Source organism: Xyrauchen texanus, chromosome 6, assembly GCF_025860055.1.
Source record: "Xyrauchen texanus isolate HMW12.3.18 chromosome 6, RBS_HiC_50CHRs, whole genome shotgun sequence".
NCBI classification, from domain to species: domain Eukaryota; kingdom Metazoa; phylum Chordata; class Actinopteri; order Cypriniformes; family Catostomidae; genus Xyrauchen; species Xyrauchen texanus.
The window spans coordinates 7,076,619-7,099,868 of record NC_068281.1 but is presented as its reverse complement, the minus strand read 5'-3'; the positions used below and the strand labels follow the sequence as shown (position 1 = coordinate 7,099,868).

The 23,250-nt window shown below is 38.1% G+C and overlaps 1 protein-coding gene across 1 annotated transcript in view; it reads right to left on the bottom strand.

Moving 5' to 3' along the window:
- The window catches only part of LOC127645601 (glypican-1-like), a 118,572-nt gene that overhangs the window by 13,275 nt on the left and 82,047 nt on the right, over positions 1 to 23,250 (bottom strand). Inside the window, exon 3 of the mRNA XM_052129263.1 lies at positions 12,180 to 12,571. Coding sequence (XP_051985223.1) covers positions 12,180 to 12,571 — 392 coding nt within the window. The remainder of the gene's footprint in view (positions 1 to 12,179; positions 12,572 to 23,250) is intronic.

The following is a 23,250-nucleotide window of genomic DNA, read 5'->3' as shown; positions in this document are numbered from 1 at the left end:
CTGGCCAATATTACGTTTTTCAACAATTTGTACTACAGTAGCTCTTCTGTGGGATCAGACTAAATGGGCTAGCATTTGCTTCCCACGCTCATCAATGAGCCTAGGGCGCCCAAGACCCTGTCGCCGGTTCACCGGTTGTTCTTCCTTAGACCGCTTTTGGTATGTGCATACCAGGAACACCCCACAAGACCTGCCGTTTTGGAGATGCTCTGAACCAATTGTCTAGCCATCACAATTTGGCCTTTGCCAAAGTCACACAGATCCTTGTGCTTGCCCATTTTTCCTGCTTACAACACATGTCATTCAAGAACTGACTGATCACTTGCTGCCTAATATATCCCACCCCTTGACAGGGGCCATTTTATAAAATTTTGTTTTGGTAATCAATATGTCACAAATGCAGTCAAATGAGCTTAAATTGTCTTAAAGGAATGTTCCGAAAAGTCGATTCTTTTAAATTCTACATGTCAAGTTCTAAAATTAAAGGGATAGTTCACCAAAAAAATTTAATAAATCTATCATTTACATTTACATTCAACTAATCCAATTGTATACATTCAGAAGACTTGAAATATCATACATGAGTCGCATTGACTGCTTTTGTGATATTTTTGGGTCTGGTCCATTTTCAAGATTAAAAGTGAGGCACTACCCATGGCCCACAATGTTCATTAAAACATCACCTTTTGTGTTCTGTGTAAGATATAATGTCATGCAAGTTTGGAATGATATGAGGGTGAGTAATTTATGACAACATTTTCACTTTTTGGGTGAAATATCCCTTTAACAACTCATTCAAACACTGAATGGCTAAGAGTGGTATAATAGTTTACATGTCACTCACTTGCCGAATCAGTATGTGTGATTCTTAGGTTAACTTACAAACTGAGCTGCTACTTTTCATAATGAACAAGCAGAGTGAGTGGATTTCTCCAAGAGAAGGGTTGGAAAGATGGGGTAAAAAGAATGTTACAAGCCAAATAGAAGCAAAAAATAATCAATCAAATCCACAGGTAATATATTTGCAGTTTGTTGTATCATAAAGTTCTGCTATTGATAAATATATTTGGTTTCATTAAATGTAATAAAATATTGCAAATAAAGATACACTTATGAAAAAGACTTTCTGTATTGTTTATTGTACACTCATCTAAAGGATTATTAGGAACACCTGTTCAATTTCTCATTAATGCAATTATCTAATCAACCAATCACATAGCAGTTGCTTCAATGCATTTAGGGGTGTGGTCCTGGTCAAGACAATCTCCTGAACTCCAAACTGAATGTCAGAATGGGAAAGAAAGGTGATTTAAGAAATTTTGAGCGTGGCATGGTTGTTGATGCCAGACGGGCCGGTCTGAGTATTTCACAATCTGCTCAGTTACTGGGATTTTCACGCAAAACCATTTCTAGGGTTTACAAAGAATGGTGTGAAAAGGGAAAAACATCCAGTATGCGGCAGTCCTGTGGGCTAAAAATGCCTTGTTGATGCTAGAGGTCAGAGGAGAATGGGCCGACTGATTCAAGCTGATAGAAGAGCAACTTTGACTGAAATAACCACTCGTTACAACCGAGGTATGCAGCAAAGCATTTGTGAAGCCACAACACGCACAACCTTGAGGCGGATGGGCTACAACAGCAGAAGACCCCACCGGGTACCACTCATCTCCACTACAAATAGGAAAAAGAGGCTACAATTTGCAAGAGCTCACCAAAATTGGACAGTTGAAGACTGGAAAAATGTTGCCTGGTCTGATGAGTCTCGATTTCTGTTGAGACATTCAGATGGTAGAGTCAGAATTTGGCGTAAACAGAATGAGAACATGGATCCATCATGCCTTGTTACCACTGTGCAGGCTGGTGGTGGTGGTATAATGGTGTGGGGGATGTTTTCTTGGCACACTTTAGGCCCCTTAGTGCCAACTGGGCATCGTTTAAATGCCACGGCCTACCTGAGCATTGTTTCTGACCATGTCCATCCCTTTATGGCCACCATGTACCCATCCTCTGATGGCTACTTCCAGCAGGATAATGCACCATGTCACAAAGCTCGAATCATTTCAAATTGGTTTCTTGAACATGACAATGAGTTCACTGTACTAAAATGGCCCCCACAGTCACCAGATCTCAACCCAATAGAGCGTCTTTGGGATGTGGTGGAACGGGAGCTTCGTGCCCTGGATGTGCATCCCACAAATCTCCATCAACTGCAAGATGCTATCCTATCAATATGGGCCAACATTTCTAAAGAATGCTTTCAGCACCTTGTTGAATCAATGCCACGTAGAATTAAGGCAGATCTGAAGGCGAAAGGGGGTCAAACACAGTATTAGTATGGTGTTCCTAATAATCCTTTAGGTGAGAGTATATGCAAATGATAATTATTCATGGACAATGCAATTGTGGCTGCTGTATGCTGCTTATGATATATGCATAAAAGGATACAGTAGTTCACATCCAAATGACATTAGTGTCATAATATACTAACCCTCGTGTTGTTGTAATCTTATATGACTTTCTTCCGTGGAATGCAAAATGAGAAGTTATGCAGAATGTTACCCTCTCAGTAACTATTTACTTTCATTGCATCTTTTTTCCACACACTAATAGTGAATGGCAACTGAGGCCAACACCTAGAATTAGAACACCTAATTCTCTGTTCCTCAGAATACAGGTTTGAAACAACATGAGGGTAAGGGTGGTTTAATTACAAAATATTCATTTATGGGTGATGTTTCCTTTTTAGACACAAAGACTACATATTTCTGCATCACTGCATACTTTATGTGCCTGTCTTTAATGTGGACAACATGTCAGATCTAATGAGTATGTGTCACAGTCGTATTTTTAGTGTGTTTAAAGTGCTGTAGGCAACAATTAGGAGGGAGCAACAAACTGAACTGGTACACATAATATACAATGTATATATATATATATATTTAACTTGCTCACTGAGACACACTGCTCAAAAGAATGATTCATAGCATGAGTCTCTAAGTCTACTACTCTGGAGTCTTGCCTAGAGATTCTCAATATCTAAGACTCTATACCCCATCAAACTTTCAGAAAGATTTTTTTCCATTGAGTATTTGTATTGCTCTAGTAAAACAGTACATAAAAATGACTACAGACAACAATCAGAAGTAATAAACTTTTTTTATTTAAAATAGCAAAAATGTCAGGAAAACAAGGATTAACTATCTATAGCAATCAAAATCAAGGACTCACAGAATCTCTAGGCCTGTATTTTACTTGCCATCCACCCCTTGCATCCTAATAAGGATTCCACAGCACATATGCCGGAATCTGTTTGGCACCAAAAACCACAAATCACTAGCTAATAGAATTAGCTGTTAATTTTATGCTATGGTAGCTGGAAGTTAATGACAGCAAAAGTGTTCAATGTAATCTTGTTATCTGTTCCAAACGTATCACCTGACGTCATTAATTGATGCAGCCCTGATACCCTAGAGAACAGATTACACACATATCTCTGATTTATGATAATTAGAAAGAACTGCTGCAGTGTGTCACAAAACAAGCCCCTCCAAATCTGATCAACAGAGGTGTTTGGATTAACAAAATGTGACAAAAGAACAAAATGAACTGACTGAGATGTCAGAAAACTTTTTTTTTTTTTTTGGAAGGTTATGGTGTTTTTCTTCGACAAAAATAAAACATATTCTTGGACCAATGTGGGGAGTCACCTTATTTAAGACTGGTTCAGAGCAATGCAGTAAATTAGGCCTAAACAGGCTACTGTCGACTCTTTTTATCTAAAGTGATTTAGGAAGTATGTTGTTTGTAAGGAAAGACCTTAAATCAATCTAGGGTTAAGTCATTGGGTGGCAAATGCTGCTAGCTAGCAACTTTTTCCTTTGAGACAAAAAGGGGTTTCCCCTCAAAGAGTCAGATCCTCCATTAGAACACATTCAAATAAGAAAATATTTAGTCTTACTGGAGGCATTGCAGTTTAAAACAGATTGGTACCTGACAAAAAAATAGAAATCTTACCTAGAAATCACTATGAAATGATGATTTAAAAAAAATAAAAAATCCTTTATTATTATAGTATTAGTAATCACAAACAATTGCGATTGGTTCAGCCTGACAAACTCTGAGGATATAACAGATACCACATGACAATGCCATGCAAATGTTGTATCAATAACAATCTGCACAATAATTTACAACACTGTAATGAGTGATACACTTAAACAGCCATTTAATTGAAAATACACTGTGAAAAAGATAAAATGGACTTTAATGGTAATTGATGCATCTAAAACCATATACTTTACATGAAATGTTGGAAATTATGTTAGATAATAGTTAATCTAACACATCTGATCTCTCTATCTTAAACCTATTTTTAGGGTCATTTTTGACCCGACACAAGTAAAGAATACGTTATACTGTAAATACCACATAGGTTCGGATACCGGAACCAAATGGGTAACACTTTCTATGAAGCCCATATTTATAATGCATTGTAAAGGCATTACACATACATTATACTGCATTCATAATGTCTAATAATACACATTATAATAAGTAATAACCTCTAATGAATAATTATAACTACAGTTACACAGAAACACATGCAACGTGGCCACATGTTGCTCTCTCTCTCGAACTGGTGCCTCAGGCCCCCCTTTATCTCACTCTCACGTTGATCAGCTGATTCAGCGGCGGCCGTACATCATCACAACCCGGCCACGCCCTCCGCCTAGCCACACACTTTCCCGCCCAATTCAGGCCGGGCGCCACCTTTGGAGGGGAGATGCTGCCCTTATGGCCATTCTGTCAGCCGGTGGTCCACCCTGCCTCCTGTGAACCTGGGGGAGAGACGAGGGGAGGCGCGGGGAGAGGTAAAAGGAACGCGTGAAATACAGACAGATAGAGAGAGGATGCCAGCTCGCTCCTCCGCCCAGTGGACAGCAGCTAGTCCTCCGGCCCCTGGTGGACAGAACCGCTCCTCCCCTTCTTCAGCAGACAATTGTAGCAAATAAGTTTACTAACAGGATTTTATAAGAAAGGGTACAATGGGGCTAAAGCCCACTAACCAATGGTAAAAGACCATTGGAAGTTATTTTGTCCACACCTAAATCCCTGTAACACTGCAACAGATTGTTTTACATTAGTGGGAAAGAATAGATTTGTTGCAATGGATGTGCAAAGTGGGCTAAAAGTTGTTGTAAAAATATGTTACTCCATTAATATTCAGAATGTAGCATAGTTTTCACTATCATAATACACTTTGGGATACAGCAAAACAGATCTTCGTTAAATAAGTAAGGAAGGAATGAAGGTCAGTCTGTAGGTAAGTAAAAAAAGCACTTTTAATTTGTTATCATAGCTTTGCATTTCTTTCCTTCTTTTCTTTGCCCTGCTTTATAAGGGTCTAGTTGCTGTCCTTAAATGGCTAATCTAATGAGGAATCTGTGTGTGTACTGTATGTGTCCAGGGTCTTAGTGCAGTCTTAATGTGCTCTCTTTACAGACATTCACTCTTTGGTAATTAGAAAGAAATATGGCTGCTCTCCACCAAGTGTGCACAGAAAGATGTGCAGCGACTGGCCTACTTCTGAGGACACGAGGAGCACACACTGTCCTTAATAACCATGAATAAAACACAGGAACGACTGGAGACAAGAGCAGAGGAACAGCTGTGCTTCATCTCCCTTATTCTTTAATTTCCTTCCTTTATTTCTTCCTAATATTCCACTAATACTCTCATTCTTTTAAATTTGGTCTCCCTCTTTCATCTCCAGATTTAAAGAAAAAGTTAAATGAAAATTCTGTCATCATTTACTTACCCTCATGTTGCTTATCTGTGAAAAACAACTTACATTTCAGCTTATTTCTCACTCAAAGCCATTGTGTGGAATCTTGGGTCACTTTGGTGACACTTCTTGACAAGAGTGGAAAAGAGTGGACAGGATAATCTTTAAAAAGTACCTTCTGCAAACCACTGAAGCAGTGGTTCTCAAAGTGTGGTGTGCGTAAGGGTAAGACGGGCCCTTCCTCATATCTCGTTCACTTTCACACATTCAACAAAAATACTCACAATAAACACAAGAATGAATGAGAACAAGTTCTTTTCCTCTGCCTTGTTTAAACTTTCACCTGGCACTGCAGAACGTCCCACACACACAGCTCTCGACAACCAAAAGCCTTCACGATATTAGGTGCCTTCGCAGTGCTTTTGTAAACTAGCCATTCTCACTTGCGCGCCAAATTCAAATGGGTGAAGAGGTGAATTATCGCATACATTTCAGTCTGTTCCTCTCACAACACTTTCATATAGCTTTAGAAGAATTCAAATCTAAGGCACGAGTGTTATGGACGACTTTTACGGTGCTTTGATGTGTGCTTTTGGTGCTTGGACATCCACAGACACGATCCCTCAATCTTCTGTTTCACTGATGAAAAAAGTCCGGACCGCTACTGAAACAGCGCATAGACGGCACTGTAACGTGATACTTGTTACTTTTTTCAGTGCTGGCCAGGATAGGCCAATCACAGTCGTTTGATTTTACTGTTTGAGTAAAAGAAGAAAAGTTTGTGTACAGTCTTTGACTGACAACGTGTGCAATTTGCAATGTTTTCATGCCCAGGGGTTGCTCTTGCAGCAGTATCACTTTTATTAATTGTTTATTTTTTGTATGTATTTATGTAATGCAGAAAGTACTCACAAAATAACAGAACAACCTGTTGACAAAAGTTAATAATTTAGATCCTTTTTTGTTGTTGTTGTGAAGAGTGAATGATGACATCATTAGAGGTAGAGGTCTATTGACCTATCAACTCATAAACACTGAAAAGAGGAATGAAGGAGTGGACAGGAAGTAGAAGACAGGAAAACCTAGTCTCACAGAATGAATATTACTATTATATTACGAATTCTATGTTTTGTACAACTGTGTTGTATTCACTTTCACCCAAATCACAACTACAACGGCTGATTGTGACTTTATAAACACTTATTTTTCACACTATTACTCACACACTGCTATGTTTTGATATAGAAACACTTTTACTATAAAGCATCATTTGAAAAACGATAAGTTTTAATGCTCAAATTACAGACTAACCTACATATACATACTTATTGCAATGTGATTTTAGCTTCTGCGGTATCTCACCTCATAGATTGTTGGACTTTGGACTTTGAAGTGCGAGGCTAGAGACCAGTAAAACACAAGCTGACATGTGAGACGAGAGTGTCATAGAAGCGGCACGAAAGGAAATGTGCTAAAGGTTGCTTCGGAAAATGTGCTTTCCGAAAATGTGCCCAATTCTCCTAGGTACACCTGGACACAGTTTTTCTTGATTGTTGGCAGATAGGATGTTCCAAGACTCTTCACCACAGTTCTTCTATCTATTTAGGTCTCAATTGGTTCTGTCTCTTCATGTAATACATGACTGACTCGATGTTCAGTTGGGGGCACTGTGGGGAAACACCTTAAGTGCCTAAAACATTCGCACCGTACGGTATATATATATATGATATGAATTCGGCAGCAGCCCCTGATCTACAGTCAGCTTTTTCATTCTCAATATAAATACATTTTTGAAGTGTGGTGGGGAAACTGTTCCCACCAGCAGATAAACCTGGCATTATCCCTGAATGACAATGGGAAATCACTTTCAATACCTACTTTAGCTACAGTGTATTCATTGATAGTCTACACATCATGCCCCTGGCCAGGGTAAGGCTTAGCCTCCCTCAGCCTTACACATGCTTTGATTATGCAACTGGTTATGTTAAGGCGTTAGTTTAGGGTAAGGATGTGTGTTTTTTTGTTCACTATTGACTAGGTTTAAGTCAAAGTTTTATGTTAGGGTGGTTTGCACAACTGTATTCACCTTGTTGAAAAATGTTGTCTGATTACAACACAAAAAAATTCAAATCACAGCCCCCAGTGGCCAAAGCAGGAAGTGTTTTTGAACATATGAGCATGTGTGAGCTCCACTTTCCAAGTGAAATGCCCACAGAGGGGTGCCAAAAGCGAGTTGTTTTTGCTGTAAATGAAGTAATACAGTGAAGATGAATACATATTTTATTAAATCTACCCAAAAATCCCAACCCTAAACCTAACCATCAGTGGAGTAAAAATGTAATCTTTAAAGGGAAAATGAAGCCTCTGAATCACACTTGGCATCAATTATGTGAATATGATTACTTCCTGGTTTCAACGTGAGCTTGTCGCAATGCATTATGGGATTTTACTATTTCTTAGAAGGCAGCATGATTATCTTGCCTACCTTTTGGAACAACCTTCAAATAGGAAGCATGTCTATGATGCCTTAAAATGCTGTCTAAGTAAGCAGCTCTCTAGGTTTCAAAGCAAAGCCGTGAGAGTCAGTTAGTGAATCCACAGGCCACCCCAAAAGTGCCATTACACCATCTACCGCTAATTGAGGTCCCTTTGAAAGAATAGGCATGGACCTCATTGGGCCATTAATAGTTCTCGTGGACTATGCAACACGATATTTGGAAGCAGTTTCCCTGCACAAGATCTCAGCACGTAATGTTGTGGAGGTCCTCTTCAGAATTATCACCCGAGTGGGGATTCCCGGAGGGTGGAGAGTTCCAGTCCAACAAGATGCTCAGTTCTGCTTCAGCCTCAGACTGGGTGGGCAGACTTGAAGGTGGCAGGCCGGTCGAGTCATTGGCATCCGACATCGCCAGTGCGCTCTCCGATGTAGCGATCAAAACCTCATTCTCCTCGCAGTCCCCGAAAGAGATGTCATGCTGGGGAACGGGAGTCCCGTGGGAATTACCTGGCGAAACCGCACCCATTGAACTCCCCAAACCACCTCCAGTGCCAGACGGGCCGGCCTCATACCCGTGGGTAGAAGGCGCAGCATGGGGGTGGCTAGAGTGGCTTTCCTGTGGAAGAAGGAAAGCCGTGACCGCAACGATGACATGGTCATATTCTTGCAATGAGAACATGAACCATTCACAAACGCTGCCTCAGTGTGATCGCTGCCCAGACACGTGAGGCTGCACCTGTGGCCGTCGGCAGCGGAGAGATAACGACTGCATCCAGGAATCACACATAGACGGAAAGGCATCTTTATACAGACGCGTCTTTAAAAAGATGTGTGTGCTCTAATAGAGAAAATCTACTCTTTAGCAAGAATATACACTCTTTGAGCACGATCAAAGCGCCCAGGGGCAAAATCTGCACTCGACGTGCAGAAGGAGAGAAAGCCGCTGGAAATGCGCTGCATATCCAACAGCATACGCTTCTTACGAGGTGAATGGAACAGCAGTAGTATTCAGCTCACTGATAGTACAAACGAACGGCTCTGAAGAAAAAATCTGAATGGAATCACATTCCAGCTCCTTTTATACCTGTATGTCCGGGGGAGTGGCTTGCAAATTCCACTCGACAATTCTCATTGGGCTTTCTCAAAGAATGGGAGGTGTTCGGGGCTCTCATGAGCGACCCCTAGTGTCACCACATCGACACAACGTCAAGTGAGTGACAGAAGGAGAACAATCTTTATGGGTTGTTTTAAAATAAAATGTATGACACAAAACAAAACAAGGCATTGATGATTGGCATTGCTGTTTTCCCATACAATAAAAGTGAATGGTGACTGAACATATTTTGGGTTCCACGGAAGAGTGTCATATGGGTTTGAAACTACATGAGGGTATGTAAATGACAGAATAAATGTTAATATCTCATTCTGTTTTACCAAGGCGTTTGAGGTTAGATAGGTTTTTAAACAACATAAAAAATGACTCAAATGCAAGACTTCAAAACATGTGAAACTTGGTGTCTTGTAAAATATTATAAATTGTTGTGCATGTTACTACAAAAGACACAGCAAGGTGTATTTTACCACAGGTATAGAACATGACAGCTGGAGCTCTGGCATTTTATGTGTAGTCATGTCTGGGACTGATGCCTCTAGATAGCGCTAAAGCATTCTGGTCAAATAATATATATATATTATAAAAATAAAGTCCACTCCTTTATTGAAAGGAAAACGTTACACAAAGAAACAAGATTGTGGCCATGAAGCTTTGTAATGCCTCACCAGTAGTACAAAAGCCCACAACTTTTTTCATCATCTTGTGATAAGGAGCAAGGATCACCTTTTCTCCAAATATACTCTAAATTATTGGGTCTTCTTGTAACTGGCAGCCATATACTTCTTCAGTAAATAGCTGGAATGCACATTGTTTACAGGGTTAATATAACATATGTATTCCATATGAGTAACATTGAATTCGTCTGCCACAAAAACATTCAAAACTGCAAAAGAAACAAATAAATAATGCTGTAAAAAAACCACTGCTGTTCTTCTGCATTAATGCCTTGTTTTTATTAATAACATTTAAAAACAAGACAAAGATTGTAATGTTATATTGCCCTTAAAGTAACAGCTTCTTACACTGAATCAAACGTTGAATCAAAACAGTGTCAGGTGATCAGACAGGTAATGATAAGAACTGTAGTCAATTCTTTGATGGCACAAACACATACTTCCCATTATGTAAATAAGAGTTAAAAAAAACTAGGGACCTCGTGGATTAGCCATGCCCCACTTGATGTCATTATATTCGAAACTCCACCCCATGTCAAAACAGTGCCACATAGTGAAGCGCAAAAATAAATGAAGCGCAAAGGGAAAGAGGTACCACGAACATTAAAAGAAGCATCGCAAAGAAAAAATTCTTTCCGCAACGTGAAACTCATAGAAGTGTTGCAAAAGAATTGTTGTCAAAAGTCTGTTCAGATTAAAAAAAGGATCTCGATTCTCTGGTTTCATTTACAACGTACATAGTTTTTTGTAAATAAAATAGCTTTATCTTTTGCAGTACTTCATTTTTTGCAAGTATATAAGTCATAATTTTGACTCCATAGAGGAGGCGTGGCTAATTCAACAGCTCAGTCACGGGAAAGCTTCAGAACGCTAAAATCGCATACAGTACTAATGAGACAAAACAGACTGAAACTGACAAATTAATAATTTTCCCCATCTCAGTTCACACACACACACACTGACTGCCCTTTTCAATATGCAGTGCCGGCAGTCCCTGTGTTGTCAACCTTGACTTATTTTGAGGAGGTCAGATGCTAGGTTCCCTTCACTCCTCATTTAAATTTCAGGAGAGGTGAAGAGAGAGTTCAGTTGGGAAGACGTAAAAGAGAGGAAAAGAATGATATGTATGAATGAAAAAAATGAACCAAAGTGTAGAACATCAAAAATAAATGTCATTGTTTGGAAAAAAGTCTCTTTCTATGTAACTTATTTACCATTTGGATGTAAATCCAAATTAGATCTCATAATGATCAAGTCTGAAATAGTTATAAATATAATCATTTTAGAAAATAGAATTTTAGAATTTATCTCCGTTAATTAAGGAAATATTCAACAATTGCCTGTTGCTGCGATACTGCAGATGTAACATCTGTGAAACAGGCCTTAGGATAATCTATGAAGACTACAGCTGTGCTTTATACTGAGAGCAGCTTCTGCTATAATCTCAGCATCAATTGGACAGTCACATTGCTTTTGTTGCTGTGTGTTTGTGAGTGGGTGTGTTTATGTGTACATTGATTGCTGCAGCCTTAGGGATATTAATTATTTGTCTTGTTTACCAATGTCATTTTCCTTTGCTTTTTAACGCAATATGCACCTGCGTTAGTATATGTGTCTAAAACTTGGATCTTTTAAGATGTATTGGACTGCATATTGCCACAGGTGCTTACTACAAATGCAATGCATTCTAAGAGAAAAGATGTTTATGAAATCTTAGGAAAGACCCAGGCACAATGCTACCAGTTTCCAGTGTTTCCAGTGTCAAATTGTCCTCAACTAAAGCTAAAATGCAGCATAAGGCGACAAAATCACATCCAATCTGAATATATTTTATGTCTATAGGAATAGTTCATGAAAGTAATATTCTGGGTTCAACACAAGTTATGCTCAATCGACAGCATTTGTGGCATAATGTTGACAAAAATAAATTTTGCCTTAATTTTTCATAAAAAAAAATGCCTTAAAATTTTCATAAAAAAAATGTATAAACATGGAGGACATAAGATTTATCACTTGTATCACTTGTAGTTTTATCACTTTGCGCCTGGCTAGGACACAGTTGTAAAAAGAGAGAAGAGGAAGAAAAAGAGTGAGAGAAAGTTCTCCTACCTGCGAGACCTTTCGAACCGCTTCGCCACTGGTGACCAGACCCTGTGCAAACGTTCTGGCCGCAATAACCGTCCGTGTAATTTTGGTCTTGAGTTCTCTGGGCGTGTCTCCAAATGGCTTCAGCGTCTCCGACTGCTTGGACACACATTCCAGATATTCCTCTCCGATAATGTACTGAGGGTTTAAAGCTTTAAAGAGCCTCTCCAGCAGACGGGCCCAGAATTCATTCAGCACCTCCTCCAGGTTGACGTTGGATCCTCGGTAGTACCGCTGAATGTCAGAGTACAGATCCCGAATCACCTTTGCAGTCTGGGAGAAGAGAGATCCAAACCCGGTCTGGAAGGAGGTCTGAAGCGATGCTTCAGAACGGTTCAACAGGTCTAAGAAATAATCTAGAAATACACACAGATACACAAACTTTTATGAGAAGTTACAAAATAGAGAATGAACTTTGCACTCTATTCACTCCCATTCAAACGCATCCAAACATCGGAGACCAGAAACCTCATGAGAATAATTTTGCAGTCTGCTGAGCACCATAGTTCAAGTCCTGCGAATCTGGATGACGAGAAGATGTGTGACCAATAGAATATCGAAACTTCACTCACTGACCACTTGGCTAAATACAAAGAATACATATTTTAAAGCTGCGTTCATTGTGCTGCCTCTTTAACATTTTGAATATAATATATTTATTTGCAATATGACTTTTGTATTTATTAAAACCAGAACCCCTTGAGGGTGACATCACATCCTGTTTGTAATAGTGTCCAAAATGTTGCATGTTCAAAGTGTGTATATGTGTGCTTGTGATCGGTTTGTGTTTATGTCTGGTTGATGCATTTGTCCATGAACTGTTTCATCAACATCAAGACATAGGTTGAAATGTATATGAATGTAAAATGCAGTATAGCATGTCATGCTATAGAACATGACAACCTTCCACGTGTGTTTCATGTCAACTACCTCTATATGAAAGATTAATGAGGGAATTGATGGAAAATGACCCAAACGTTTTCATGACACATTTCATTATACAGCAAAAGATATGCTTTCCTAACAAATAGGTACTCTTCAATTAGTAACATTGCTCAATAGTTAGACCACAAATCCTTTCATTACAAATGATAGTAGTTATACAATTATATTGTTATAAAAGTGATAAAATTAGTAATGTGTTAAAAGTTTGAAAACTTTAAAGTTAAAGTTTCCTAATGCCGTCGGTTTCCAAAGTACAGTTTGTGATTTTGGAGAGCGATTTCGAAAGTCACCAAATTTAGTGGAGGAAAATGGCATTTCAGTGTGGCCAAGAGGCATATAAATTGCACAATCAATGCATTTTCAAACAAAAACATATCAGTGTGGATGTGGCTTTAGTATTTGGCATGTCCTAGGAACATCGTAAAATATTGATTGGCCTACATCGATTTTTGATCGGCATGTATTTTTTTCAAACCGCAAAAAGACATACAGTACTTGTAACTGAAAATACATTGTAATGGTAAATGGCCTGCACTTATATAGCACCTTTTTAACCTTAGCGGTATTCAAAGTGCTTTACACTGTGTCTCATTCACCCATTCACACACCAATGACAGCAGAGTTGCCATGTAAGGCGCTAGCCTGCAATTGGGAGCAACTTGGGGTTCAGTGTCTTGCCCAAGGACACTTTGGCATGTGGAGTCATGTGGGTCAGGAATCAAACTGCCACCCTTCGATTAGTGGCCAACCCGCTCTACCACCTGAGCCACAGCTGCCCCAAATTATATAGGCTGTACGAAAGATGCATATACTGTACACAATGGGTCTGTTCCAAAACCTACAAAGTCCTCCGAAGGCAGCATTTTAAGACATCATAGGCATGCTCCTGACGTGAAGGCTGTTCCAAAAGCTAGGTATCTTGATTATGCTACTTCTTAAGATATCTCGTTTTGGCTAAATATACAGGTAGCATTGTAAGTATCATCCACGGGTAGGCAATCCCAGAATGCACCATGATAAGTTTGGTGGCGGACAAAGCTAAAGAAATTTAAATTATACATATACTTGTAATCCATTCAATACAGAAAAGTATCGATACATATATTTTAACCAAAATGTATGTGTGCTGTGCGTATTTATGTTCAATAGAAGATCGTGTAATTTCCCTTGCGTCATCTGTATTGAAATCAGTTGCGAGTAGAGTGTCCCGTGCGCTGCATGTGAGGAGCACTATTTGAACGATGCGCAGAGCTGCTGCCTATGTAGAGTGTTCCAAATCGCTCTCTTATCAGGCATTATTTCAGTAAGGATGCTGCCATAGAAAACAGCTGCCTATGTAGGTATGAGACAGCAGGCAGCTCACTAAGTTTTGGAACAGACCCAATATATCATCCAGTAATGACTAGAGTAAACGATCTATTTCCTTTGATAATGATTTGGGATGAATTTCAAGTAAAGCTATGAGAGTTGCGTTCCGTGGAAATGCAGAATTTTGAGCACCCTCTGGAGTCGTAGTTGTGCATACCATCATAGACAATAAATGCTTCTAATTTTTAAATGCATTGTGCAACAAGTAGTCCTATTTGTATCTGGAAAAAATGCAGATGATATAGATAGATAACCATTGGGAACATTTTCTGATTATCGATGTGTGAAAAAAGGCATCTATCCCATGCCTAGTATGTCCACCTTTTGCTTTGAGGACAACTGTTAAATGTGTAGTGTAACCAGCACATTTTATCGGAGCAGATAACAAATATGAATGATTTTGGTTGGAACATCCCCCACACACACTCACTCACTCACTCACATCTACATGTATGGAGAGAAAGTCGCTCAGTGTGGTTTGTGGCTGTTGCATAATACAGCGATAATCATAAGCTCACAATAACCAAGTCACACATCCATCTATCTCACATTATCTTAGAGACAGTGTTAGAATACAAAAACATAGCAAGAAAGTGAGGAGTGTTTACTTAAATTCAGCTATGCATGTCTGTATGTACATTTATAACATTACATAACCCAGATACACAAAGAATAATGACAGTGAACCAAAACCACGTGTACATGTATCTTTCCCAATCCAATAAAAAACAGTGTTTGTGTGTTCTTTCAGAGACCTTAATTGCACCAATGGGATTACATTGGTACTAAGACTTCCACTATAAAATACAGGTCAGTGCACTGTAAATAAGACAGTTTGTGCTTCACATAATGCTTTTTGACTAATATATTACATTATTTCATGATGTCGTATTATATAAGGTCATTTAGCAGCATTCTTTGTACAACATTTTTTAAAAAGGTATTTCAGGGGCAAACATCTTAAAGCAACTTGGGCTGAAAGTCATCTCTCTCCAGATTACAGGTCACGTTAATAGATTAAAAATGCTGCCTTTGTGTTAAACCTAAAACCTTAACCATTAGGCTACCAACACCCCACCTTGCATGTGTTAGTTAGGTTATCATTAATTCCATTTTAATTATACAAAATAATTTAATTGCCAATAAGAAAATTAAATTGTAATAAGTATTGTGGGTAAAGAACAAGATACGTACTTTATTCATTACTATTGCATTACAGCAGTAGTAAATAACAATAAAGACTCTACAATACATAACAAAAATATTGCAATATGAATGACAAAAATGCAAAACTTTTTGTGAGAAAAAAATTCAGATAAGAATAAACTTTATAGTGTGCAAAATAAACTATTCATATAATAAAATAAATTACTCGCGCACACACACACACACACATTTCAATACTTCTGTATTATAGCAATACTTCACAGGTTATTGACCATTTGGTTTTGCCACTTTTAAATTACTTTTGTTAGCATCACTCATTTTGCTTAGCTCTTGTCACATCACACTCACATCTCCTGGCCCGATGAGGACACCACATCCATTTTCACTTTTCATGCCTCAGTGGATTATTTTCTCTCCTTTTCATTTATAGTTCTATTTCTTTAAAAGCCACTCAAAGGGTGTTACCACCAATCTCTGTGTCTGTCTCCACACCCTGTCATAAGATTTTTCAATTCTAGAACAGGATTTTAGGGTCTGCAAACTCCAGTCGATAACATGATGCTAAAAATCACCTGTTGATACTCCCAAGCAGAGATGCTGTCAGCTCTCTGAAGGTCAGCTTTCTCAGTGGAAAAATAGCCATCCAAGCGGGGGTATTTATTCCTTATTCGCGGTAGCCGGTGCATAAAAGTCTTTCACTATAGAAACCGCAATGTCCTCCACCATTTTAAACAGCACGTCCTCTCCAATGTGGAAAGTCCGATAAGAGGTCAGCGCCTTGAGTTGTGTAATTAATCAGTCTGTTGTGTCTCTCAACTGTGATTAGCCTTAATTCTGAAGTTGTTAGTTTAAAGCTGTTTAAAGCTATTTCTTAGCTTTAGTAGTGTAGTAATAATAGAAGATAGATGTAAACACTGGCTGACTCGGATTCACTTCAAGTCACATAACTGTCTCATTTTACACACAAAAATTATTTTTGTCACCACCTGCTGGCTGACATATGTAATGTCAACAAAAAAAAATACATGTAAAGAGACACACATACAGTAAGCTTTTAACACATCTGCACTGCACATCTTACACTTTAGCTTAGAATGGCACAAATACAAGCGGAGTGATACACACAGTGGAGCGTCCGAGTGCTGATGGTGTCAGACCAACAGTGCTCATGGAACATCTCTTGTCCAATCAGATTCGAGGACCGGAACTAACTGTTGTATATATATATATATATATATATATATATATATATATATATATATATATACTGCATATATTTACCATTTAAAACGTATTTTTGTTAGATGTTTTGTTTAAAATGTGTGCTTGAGCTATTTCAGTGTTTCAGAACCACTGTGCCATGGCACATTAGTCAATTATCAAATTCCACTAAATAAATAAATAAATACATATATATATATATATATATATATATATATATATATATATATATATATATATATATATATAATTATAATTGCTGTGTGTATTACAAGAATTTGCAAGAACAAATGTACAAATTAGAAAAGAAGCAAAACTTTTAGTTTTTCGTTACTCAGTGCTCTTGCCACCTATGACCACATTATACAGCATAACTATGTGACGCATTTTTTGCGTAGCTGAATTTCAAACATTACGAGTAAACATGCTACTAAGACAAAAAGACAACATGGACAAGATCTTGAAAAGGAAAATTATTGACGATGGTTATGTGGGATAGTGGGAATGTTGTGTGCCGTGGGATTTTTATTTTTTTGTATTGTAAAAAGAGTGCCGTGCCACTTGGTTTGACATTTTGTTATCTAATGCAATTACATTTTAATACATTTTTAAATGTTGCTTAAGGGAAAGATGTCATGTCTAGATGTGTTTTTGTTTATGTTTTGTTTTCAAGTCTTTTATTTTGAAAAGTTTAGTTCCTGTTCATGTCATGTGTTTCCCTAGTCATGTGATGTCCTGTTTTCCCTCCATGTTCCCTCCCTTGTGTCTTGTTTTCATTGGTTTATTGTTTAATTATCTTGTTTAGAGTTCTGTTTGTTCATTGGTTTATGTTCCCCCATGTTATGTATTTAAGCCCTCATGTTGCCATTGTCCATTGTGGAGAATTGTTAATGTAACACAGTTGTCTAGTTCTAGTTCTAGTTCTAGTTCTAGTTCTAGTTCTAGTTCTAGTTCTAGTTCTAGTTCTAGTTTTAGTTCTAGTCAAGTTCATGTTTATTTCTCATTTCTCGTTTTTTGTTAGGGTTTTTGGAATTCATGTTTTGTTTAATAAACTGCACTTGAGTTCGTCATCACATCATCGTCTGCTCCTGTGTCATTGTCAACTGCGTTACAAAAGATCACCCAAAAATGAAAATTCTGTCATCATTTACTCACCTCTGTTGTTTTCTCTCTTCTGTGGAACACAAAAGGAGATATTATGCAAAACTACAGCCTCATTGACTACATTCATTGTTTGGAACAAGACAAAATGAAAGTGAATTGTGACTGATGATCACATTCTGCCAAATATCTTTTGTGTTCCATGGAAGAAAAGGTCAAGAATGGTTTGAAATAAATAATGACGTTATTTTACTTTTTGAGTACTTTTTTCACTATAAACAAGTTGAGGAACCAATCTCAGAGCTGGCTATTTTGGCCTTAAGAGAAACTGAATGAAGAAATACCAGTTGAAGGCATTAAAAGGTAGATACACTGCTCTATCATTCCTGTAACACTTCTGTGACCCTCCACTCCCTTCCTACACCCCTCTCTGCTCTCAATTCAATAAATTGTTTTCATCTAAAGTACTTTATTGGCATGATTGTCAAATAATAATAATAAAATTGTAACAAATAACAATAAAAATAGAGTTAAAATAAGGTGCCAGGTAATGAATATAATAAAATTAAAACAATAATAACAATATACACTATACAATTAAAAATTAAAAAGCCTTTAACATGACATTATGAACATAAGAAAATAAAAGGCTCTCTCTCTCTCTCTCTCTCTCCTCCACTCCCTTCCTACACCCCTCTCTGCTCTCTCTCATTCTTTTTCTCCTCCATTCATCTCTCTGACAGGCGGGCAGACCTAATGACATCAGTGGCATCGTAACAGAACACACCGGGCTGTTAATTTGCTGCTGAACCTGTAATGGAGAGACAAGCAGCTGGGGACCACAGAGTGATAGAATGAGAAGAGAGAGTGAGTGAGGGGAAAAAAAGAGAGGAGGGATTTGAATATGATTACACTTAATTGTATTTGTCCATTTTGACAAAGTGCTGAATGGCAGAATTAAAGCAGCACCAGCTCTCCCTCATCATATTTTTTTGGTATACATACACAGACACAAATAAACAAACAGAGAAAGACCTTTAGCAAAGCAGTAAACAGAACAGAGAATACATATGAAGACAAACAGCACAAACAAATTAACTTGTACCCTTATACATTTGGAAACCTTCCATAGACATCTATTTTTTCTGAATCAAACCATTTGAAATGACTACACACTGACCCTAAAGCAAAGCATAATCCTGAACCCTTTATTATGACATTCTGTTCAAATATGTGTCAGCCAGGGGAGGATTAGTGCATGAGTCACTACTTTTCTGTAAAGCTGCTTTTGAACTTGTATTGATGAATTAAACTGAACTGAAATTTATAAATTAAATTAACCTTCTGAGACTCGAGTGTGACTGCTGTATGCATTTTCCACTTCCCTTTTTGATTTGTAACTAGTAGCACCTAATAAACAAGCAAAAAAAAAAAAACTGATGTCCACATGTGTGGACCGTGGGACTAAGTTGTGAAATTTTCAGTAATACCAAGCTATAGAACGTCATAACAAAATTTATACTAAAATTAAGCGAAATGACCCATAAATATGATTCCAAATGACTAACATGTTTTTTCAACTTTTGAGGGAATAAGGTTCCATTTTCCACATATGTGGACATCATGTTTATCAGCACACTGATGCACGAAAAATTTATGGATTTTTTAAAACGGCATATCAAACGAAACTAGAGACGCTACTCTTTACAACCAAATAGGTTTTAATAAAAAAATGTATATAGGTTTCTTACCAGAGGCACTTATGTTGATGCTGTGCCAGCAGAAAAGCTTCACGGAATTTGACGTCATGCTTTTCTTTCACATGACGTGGTGCACCAGCAGTTTAACCCTTAAATGACAGAGTTTTCCGAACAGAATTTAGTCAATTTTAATTAATTTGAATAATTCGTTGCATATAGAAAAGCCAAAATACAACGTCCACACACGTGGGATCGCACGAGGATAAAGCAAACTGAACTAAACCTGAATCTTACTGAATTTAACTGAAAAATTATTTTGACTTAGACTGAAACAAATTGAAATGAACTGGAATAAATTGAACTGAATTTTCCTAATAAAATTAAATCAAACTTAATAAAACTGAAACTAACTGAAAAGAACAGAAATTTGGTATTTACAAGTACAACAATAAAAGCGTGCATATACAAATATCGTTTTGTCATTTGTACTTTGAAAGGGTCAGTCACCTCAGCTGAAGAGGTCCAATTGGTGCTTGAACACAAGTCCAGCTGGCGAGAGACCCAGTAGAGGGGTCATGTTCTCCACCTTTATGCTTATCTTCACCGTGAGTCACAGGTCATGTCTTTGAAAGTTCATGAATTTTAGGAGCCTTATGGTCACAAGTCTAGAGGAGCCCTTTACAGTCCTGTACGTGCTCTACTTTAGAAGGTCTCATAAACTATACAGCTCTTCCTGAAGGGTATTAAATCAGACGAACACAAACAGTAGCAGCAGCTGTGCCCGAATTGTAATACACACTTGAATTGCACAACGAAGATCTCTACAGGCGCACACACACACACACACACAGGTGCACCTTCATGCCCTTGCAGCCTATGATTTCACAATCTTTACATTCTGTTGTTCAAGGCACCACTATTCGAATAGCAAAATCACTATGCGGTTATTCTACACGTGCAAGGTCTTCAACCCGACCCAAACTCAATGAGTGCCAACAAACCATCACGTTTTCTGGTCAGGTTTGGGTCAGTTTTTCAAATAGCCACCTTTTTCCTGAATGTTCCACGTTTTCAATTTCCGGTCTCCAGTGTTTTCACTAGCATCGGTATTCTTAGTGGGTAATGGGATCTTTAAAGTTTACAAAGTACATTGGTAAAATTGTCAAAAAATATGAGGCTCTATAGTGGTGACACTTCCGAGATTCGAAATGACAATTTTCTTGACAGTCCCTCACCTAAGTAGATGGCATGAAGCAATGGTCTGAATGGTCTGAACTTAAAAAAGTTGTACATGGATGCCGCGGAGAATAGCTAGAATAGGAGAATCCACATGAGCTACGGTAACATGCTCAAAAACCCACGTGATAAGATGCACGGACTGAAGGTGTCAGATGCAGAGGCAACTGAGATTCATCCTCCGCCAATCGGACTGAGGCGAGTCATTATGCCACTACGAGGACCTAGAGTGCATTGGGAATTGGGCAGTCCAATTTTTGGGAAATTTGAAAATATTCGAAAACCTCGCATTTAAAGGGGTCATGACATGGGTTTTTTTATTGTATTATTATGTTCCCTTAGGTGCAATTATAGTATTAATATATTTTTTTTTAAGAAAAACTTTTAAAATCTTGTGATTTATGACCTTTTCCCACCCTGTTTCTCATCCTCTGATTCAAACAGTCTGTTTTGGGGGCGTTTTCCATTTAAGACTTCAGTGTTAACGCCCACTGTTATGATTGGCTAACGTCAGTGCCTATGTATCAATTATTGACGCCTCCAGCCAGAACAATATGCAAGTAAACTAAGTAAAAACACTGTGATTATTCATAATGAATGAAATTGCGCTTTAAAAGTAGTTTAAAGTTTAAAATAGATTACTTACAGTTTAGCGTCGTCGTTGTTCCCAGAATAGTCGGCACGGACTTATCTTTGAGCAACAGTTTTCTGGCAAAGCCAGCATCATATTGAGATTTGTTCTCAAAACAGTCATCCTTAAAATGTACAGAACAAACGCTTAAGTTAACACTGCCGTGACTGGAACGTCCGCAAAAATAAACTGCATCCATTTTTCCCTGACGTCTGGATCTTTCGGCAGCTTATTCAGAGGTTTTGTTTGACCACAGCCAGGAACAGCACATCTGTGTGGCATCGTAATTTTCCTGTGCACAAGTAGTCTCTGTCAGAGCTCGCTGTCCATCGACTGAACACTTGTGAAGCGCATGGCGATACGAAATGAGCGTAGTTGTCTTGCGCTGGAGGCGGTCATATGCAAACGCTGTTACGTCACTTCTAACCATGAATCCAGAACGAGCTGTATTTTGAGTTTGATTAAATAAATGATTCGTTTAGAATGGGGAGGACGTCTTAAAATATTAAACTTGCAGGACGTTTTAATGATACAAAGACCTCTTATATACCAAAAGATCAAGGCAAATTTGGTTTCTCATGTCATGACCCCTTTAACCTAATGTTAAAAAAACGGTAACAGTGCAAATGGCAAATGTTTCAAAATGGCATTCAGAAGATGAATGAATAGACAGCGAGAAAACAGATTCATAACATAAAAATGCCCATGAGAGAGAGAATGTGAGAGAGAGGGAGAGAGAGACAAGATAAATGTCTTTGGGATCATAGGTCTGTGCCACAGTAGGCCTTTTAAAACGTGACATTCATGTCAATGTGAAACAGCCAATGAGGATGCACTTGTCACAGCTGTCCTTGATGCAGATGACATCATCGGAGGTGACCTCCGAAAGGAAATTATTTTCCTGCATGACTCGGTGTAATTGAACATTTCCCTTCAATATATCAGCATTTGAATCGCTTGTGCCTCAAAGAGCTATTCAAACTCAAAGTCATGGCCATAATTAATGTATTCATCTTACAAAATCCCAACTATAACACTGTAAGTGTTTTCAGCTAACAAAATATCCCCAATTCATCAGCAACCATTCAACCAAATGCAGTTTCCTGTGAACATGACACATCTCTTTGTATGTAATTAATTGAATCATGTGATCTGATAAAAGAGATTTATTTATTCTATGCTGCAATTTGATTAAATAAGTTATATTTAACACAAACACACACATATTCATCTCTTTGTCTATGGTCTTTTTTTACATAGTTAAACCTACAAGGTAAAATGTGTGTGTGTGTGTGAGCATGTATTTATCACTTTGTGGGGACCAAATGTCCCCATAAGGATAGTAAAACCCGAAATGTTTGACCTTGTGGGGACATTTTGTCAGTCCCCATGAGGAAAACAGCTTATAAATCATACTAAATTATGTTTTTTGAAAATGTAAAAATGCAGGATGTTTTCTGTGAGGTTTAGGTTTAGGGGTAGGTTTAGGTTTAGGGGATAGAATATAAAGTTTGTACAGTATAAAAACCATTATGTCTATGGAAAGTCCCCATAAAACATGGAAACACAACAAGTGTGTGTGTGTGTGTGTGTGTGTGTGTGTGTGTGTGTTTCCGTGCGTGCATGTGAATGGGTGTGTGTATGTGTGTGTATGTGTGTGTGCATG